Genomic DNA, 6,632 nt, shown 5'->3' with positions numbered 1-6,632 from the left:
GATTCATATTGCACTATCCAAAATTCTATGCTGCTTATTTATTCACGGTATATTACAGTCTAGTCTGTATATACGAACTAAAATATGATTTGCAATATGAAACTGCCCGCGCGAGAGCGGGTACGTCAGCTAGTTATCCATAAAATGATTTGAATGTTTATGAGAAGTTAAGTCTAGATAATTAAGTTTTAATGATTTAATTGTAATTAGTTGTTTCACAATGTATAGGAAAATGTTTGACAAAACACGCACATAAATAGTAACAGACACTTCTTTCAACTTTTTTATCTCAGCCTATAATGAACATTTGAAATATGCCTTTTGTACACTTATATATCTAAGAAAGAGAAAAGTGAAGCTGCGATGTTACAGTTTCTTTATTGCCATGACTAAGTATATCATTACTATCTATGTATATATATCAATATTCTGCTTAATAACAATAGTGAAATCGAAAGCTGGTTTTATGACCATTCTAGTCGACGTTCAACGAAACAGTATTCCTGTCTCTTGGTTTTCGATCGACACCCGATGGTGACTTTCAGAGTGACCTAGGTCAGGCCACCATTATCGGGCCCAGTCATAACAAAATTCGTCGGTCAAAGCAAAGAAGCTACGAGCACCGAAGTAGTAAAAAATCTTCAGGTTTATAAGTCGAAAGTACGAGTTTTTTAGTTTTGTAACTTATTTGTAACTGTAACTTGTAAGTCTAACCACTTTTAATAGTTTGTAACTTATACCCTTCAATTTTCAGCGTGTATGTATCTTAATTAAGTGTATAAGAGGTATTTGTTAAATTTTCAGTATAGGATCAGAAAAAAAATGAAAAAAGAACTTCTTAATATTTTTACTATTTTCTTCGCTATTCCAACAATTGTAATGTTTTCGAAATAACGAAAACATGTCATCTAATAAGTTAATCCTTCTAGCTTCTCAAAAAAACTCAAGTCGTTTGGTCCAATTTTTAAAACAAAATACGTACTGGAACAGGTGCAGACGCAGCGAAGATGATACGCTAAGTACGCATGCGACAGCAATCAGTTGTTAGTACAAAATCTATCTCCGCTGGGCGACGAATGAAAGATTGACAGAGCGTATGCGATTAATTGTGTTCCTTTTGTGTCTCTTTTATGAAATATTTGTGTAAGTATATAACACCTGCGTCAATTATGTCAATAAAAAATAAATAAATATCATTTCCAACAAGAGATTTGTATAGTATTCCATGTTTTTCGTATGTGGAATACCCGGAATATATATTGTGCCATTTTTACAATTTGTTTCTCGAGAATATCATGTCAAGTATCTCGTATGTAATTTCATTAATGAAAAAAATAAGCATCATTGCAAGTACGAATAAGAAAGTTCATCCTTGCACACATTAGTACGTATTGTTTAATTCTCGGATTTCTTTCCCTCGCGTCGTTCTTTTCCTACGTTCTGCGAGAATCGAAATCTCGCCACGAGCCGTAGGCCGTAGCTGTTCCATCGTTCTCCTGACGGGCAGAATTGTCGAATGGCAACAGCGTAACAAAACAATCGATACGATCCACCACGTGTTGCGAGGTTACATTTACCGACTCCCTCTGTTTTATCGATGCTCGTGGTAACGCAGGCCAAAGTGACTGACAAATACCATAAACGCCTCTATCGGAGAATCCTTGAACTATACCACTGTTTATTTCTGTGTCTGGACGCGTCGAATCGTAAATTCCAACTTCTGCGTTCCAGAAGTGATACAGTGACAAAAATTGGATTTCTACGATAGTGTGATAGTGGTGTGCAGGGTGGTCTGGTCTGCGTTTGACGAGAAAACCATTAAATCGTGAGATATTTGACAAAATGTGACTTGTGCAGCCATCTTGTGTGTTTTCATCGGCGTCTGTCACAATCGCACACTTTCTAAAATTCTAATTCTTTCAATTAAAATGTGTTTATTGGTGTTTATACGAACCAGACCACCCTGTAGGGAAGTCTACCGGTGAGTTCTATACCCGTGAAAAGTTCATTTGTGCAATTGTTCAGACAGAAGTTGGAATTTACGAAATCGATTGTCTCTCTTGCACATCGCATATACATACACGGTTCCCGTTGATTGTGTGAGTGCACAGACACAGCGCACGGACCACGGAGTCTCCCCCCTTAATAGCATAAAAATTGTGCTAGCGGTCACGTGGGCACCTCGCACATCAACAGTCCTTTTAGAGAGAGAGAGAGCGCGCGCACTGCCAGACAAAGATCTGACAGGGGCTAGAGAAGGACGGCGTTGTAACTATGCGAGGCGACTCACAGGTGTCGGCACTATGATGTCATGCCGCGACCCAGCCAATCCTGAACATGAAGATATAGTTTTGTGCAAAAGGAAATGTTAGAATATATTTTAACTTATATTATGTAATATATGTGTCAATTAGTGAACATCCCACTACTCATATTTTCACAATTGTAATTATTAGGTTCGTGCAAAAATAATTGCGGTTTTCGCGATTAAAAACTTGAGTTACCTCTCTGAAGTGAGATGTTTTGTAACTATGTTCATGTAGTATACTGTGGCGGCACTACCTTCCTTCCTAGATTCGCCATCAGAGGTCTACCTAGTTGACACCTTTCCCGCAACTACCTGAAGCCTTCCTCGTTCGTATATATACGTCCGTAACCGACCATCGTATATCCCCGCGTCTAAGGCAGGGTCTGCTAGAAAGCCTTACTGACGAGTCCACTAGCAGGCCCAGGACGAAACGCTCCCTCTCCCTTACCTCCTCTCACATTCTACAAGTCAACAGTTACCGCCAAATTGGTGACCCCGAGAGGAGCATACGCAGCAGACGAAGGAGACCGACCGACAACGAGGAGCAGCCTACAACGCAAGAGACGCGCCTACCAGAAGGATGGACGGGGACACATCACTTTACAAGTGCCGAGACTACGTAATCCCTCTCCTAGGATGGCCATCAGCAACGCACGGAGGAGCACGCGGCGCCACGATTTTTACCCTCCCAATGGCCACTCTAGGACAGCAGCATATACGGCTCGATAAGGTTCCAAAGGCGACGCGCCTGGCCACGACGATCCTGCATCTTCGGCACGAGCAACGTGCTCGCCATTCAGGGTTTCCTGCAGCTGGACGACAGCGCCTCAACAATACCCGCTACGACATGACGCAGAGTCAGCGGACGACCAGAGCGCTACAAGTAACGCAGTTTCACACAGATCGTCATCGAGTGGGCACCGATCACAACGTCTCCGTCCTCGCAGGTACTCAAAAGATTCGACACGAACTGACATTAGGAAGAAGAACTCGCTCTGATATCGTTCATCACTGGCAAGGGGGTACTGTGGCGGCACTACCTTCCTTCCTAGATTCGCCATCAGAGGTCTACCTAGTTGACACCTTTCCCGCAACTACCTGAAGCCTTCCTCGTTCGTATATATACGTCCTTAACCGACCATCGTATATCCCCGCGTCTAAGGCAGGGTCTGCTAGAAAGCCTTACTGACGAGTCCACTAGCAGGCCCAGGACGAAACGCTCCCTCTCCCTCTCCTTTCCTTTTCACATTTTCCAGTCAACAGATTACCGCCAAAATACCATGTCAAAGCGTAAAGTTGGCTTTATCGATGTATGTCTGTGACTTGTTCTACCTGTTTATTTGTAGCTGTATTTGGTCAGGAAAGTGAAGATGGAAAACAAATTCGAACGATATTATTGTATTAGTATAAACTGGGACGAAAAGCTGCAGAAACTGCTCGCAATATTAATCAGGCATTTGGCCAAGGAACTGTGACTGAGCGTACGGCTCACCATTGGTTTCAGATGTTTCGTAATGGTGACGAAAGTCTTGAAGACGCAGAGGGTCGCGGACGTCCTTCTCTGATCGACAATGACGAATTAAAGGCCATTATCGAATCAGATCCACGTAAAACGTCTCGTGAGGTTGCAGAGGTACTAAATGTTGACCATTCAACAGTTATTCGCCATTTATCAGGAATCGGTAAATGCAAAAAGCTTGATAAGTGGGTACCGCATGAGCTGAACGAAAGCCAGAGGTTTCGTCGGTTTGAGATTTGCTCTGCTCTGCTGTTACGGAACACAAACGATCCGTTTCTTGATCGGATCATAACATGCGATGAAAAATAGATTTTATATGATAATCGACGGCGTTCTGCTCAGTGGCTAGATCAAGATGAAAGACCAAAACATTTTCCGAAGCCAAAACTTCATCAAAAAAAGGTTATGGTCACTTGGTGGTCCAGAAGAGGGATTATCTACTACAATTTTCTCAAACTTGGTGAAACTGTTACATCAGTGAAATACTGCCACGAAATCGACAAAATGCATAAAAAGTTGAAAGATTTATGTCCAATACTCGTCAATCGAAAGGGACCTATCCTATTGCATGACAACGCCCGACCACATGTTTCACGAATCACCGTACAGAAACTCAATGAACTAGGATACGAAACCCTGCCTCATCCACCGTATTCGTCGGACCTTTCTCCGACGGATTATCATTTATTCAAATATCTGGAAATCTTTCTGCGTGAGAAGAACTTCAAAACTCAAGCAGCAGCCGAAAACGCAGTTGAAGAGTTCATCGCCTCTAGAACACCAGAATTCTATAATACTGGAATAAACAAACTTGTACTACGTTGGCAGAAATGTATAGAATCGAATGGTTCCTATTTTGAATAAATAACTTCATTTTAACCCGAGATATATTATTTTAAAGTTCATGCTTCAAAACCGCAATTATTTTTGCACCAACCTAATATATAAAGTGGGTGAAAGATATAGCTACTGATATTAACAAAAATGTATGTAAAAAATATTGATGGTGTGACGGCCTTAGGACTGCCACCACGTCCTTGTTTCTTTCCGTTTAGTTTTTAGCGTTTCTCACGGTCTCGTGCGAGTCTGGTTACTGTCATGCACATTTGGTAACCAGGTTCGGGCGAGACCTGGGGTTCTTACTCCTACATCCACTTTCATCGAGGATCCTTAGGTTTTCCTAAAAGTCCTTCTCTGTTCAACTTTTCTACGACGATTCTTTCTCTCTGTTTCGACTTTAATTTCCTGCTTAGGGTTGTCGTGAAGGTCGAGTGTCCGTGCACATTTAGCGACCAGCTTGTGTGGTCCTTACTGTACGCTGATTTCTCCTTTTTACCATCTCGGCACTTTCTCCAAGTTTCCCGGCATTTTCGGGTTCCTTCCCTACGTCGTCTGTCTTTCTCTTTACTCCATCTATCCTTTTTCTTTTCGCCCTTTGCGTGTAACGACGGAGGAGGTTACTCTGTCTGTACCGAACTACTGAACGGAACTTCGTCGCGCGCGCAAGGATCTTTTATAGATAGACAAATAAATTATAATTGTCAAATATAATATATTGTATTTAAACAAATAATAATAATATTAATTTTACAAATAATTTATATTGTATTTAATTTACGTTCATATACCATCATTATTTGTTATATACATTTTTGTTAGTATCAATAGCTATATCTTTTACTTCACATTTAAAAGCACGTACGGTGCATATGCATTCAAATTTAGCGGTATTTGGCCGCCATATTGGAATTTTAGTTCCGCTAAAACTTTCATATTTTAGATGGCGTTCAAAAACTATCCTGTGTGGGGATATCAGCGCCACTGCGCAATTCCCCCAGACACTCGCCTAGGGAGTCTGCCTCAACAAGGTTGGCAGCGCTAACCTCGGGCTATATATAGTCAAGAGACGAGACGTCTCTCTCTTCTTCTCTTCTTCTTCTCTCGCTTGTCTCTCGACTTCCGACTCTCGGTAGAGGACTCAGGATGAATAAAGTTTTCTTTTACGAACACGTGTTATAATTCAGTGGTATCCTAGTGGTTCTCTACACCGTTCTGAGCTAGTTGGCTGCTCTCCAGTTACGCCGGTCACCTGTACTGGTAAAACCCAACAGTCAGGGATTTTCTGCTGCCCTCTACGTTATGAGAACGGTGAATTTGTGAACTACGTTAAATCCATTCGAGCTCAACTAGTCTAACTTCTACAGTGTTGTCGAGTCTAAAGTACGCAATGTTGTCAGATCATGAGTGTTCGGTACGTCGGAAAATCATCGAAGGGACCATGGTCATGAACGGATTCTCTTCCGTCCGTTCGCTGTAAAGTAGACGTATTAGAAAGGAGTCTTGTGTTCTAGTCTCGATGGACTTGTTAGTTTTTTGTCGCGTACAAAAAAGTTATTGCGCTTAATATTGTTTTTATGAATATGTATATATATTATTATGTACATTTGAGTAAATTGTTTTATTATTCGCGCATGTATATTTTCAAATATCGAACTAACAGTATATTTTTATTCTATATTATTACATATAAGTGAGTAATACGTATCAAAAACGTAATCGAAACACAGATTTTTATTACATTACAAACATCGCATAAAAGATATTTCGTTATATTGACATTTGTAATAATTATGGATGTTGCGGGGAAATCTATTGACATTATGGAACATGTAACGAAATATCACTGTAACACTTAAAAAAGTTTTAAAGTTCCATTTATATCATTGTCATGTGAAGATGTTCATACTTCCAGCAGCATTCATATTCCAATCAAATAATTTACAGAATAAGGAAAAGGAATCTAAA

General features: G+C 40.6%; 1 protein-coding gene across 1 annotated transcript; it reads left to right on the top strand.

The window, feature by feature from the left end:
* Window positions 1–3,155: 3,155 nt before the first annotated feature.
* LOC107186118 (histone-lysine N-methyltransferase SETMAR-like) lies at window positions 3,156–4,691 on the top strand. Its single transcript, XM_015573927.1, is given in 2 exon segments — window positions 3,156–3,255; window positions 3,655–4,691. Coding segments are annotated over 2 exon segments (1,137 nt in total).
* The last annotated feature ends 1,941 nt before the right edge of the window (window positions 4,692–6,632 follow it).

This window comes from Dufourea novaeangliae, unplaced genomic scaffold (assembly GCF_001272555.1).
Source record: "Dufourea novaeangliae isolate 0120121106 unplaced genomic scaffold, ASM127255v1 scaffold69, whole genome shotgun sequence".
Classification (NCBI taxonomy): Eukaryota; Metazoa; Arthropoda; class Insecta; order Hymenoptera; family Halictidae; genus Dufourea; species Dufourea novaeangliae.
Note: the sequence above shows the minus strand (reverse complement) of the source record. Positions and strands in the feature narration are given on the sequence as shown.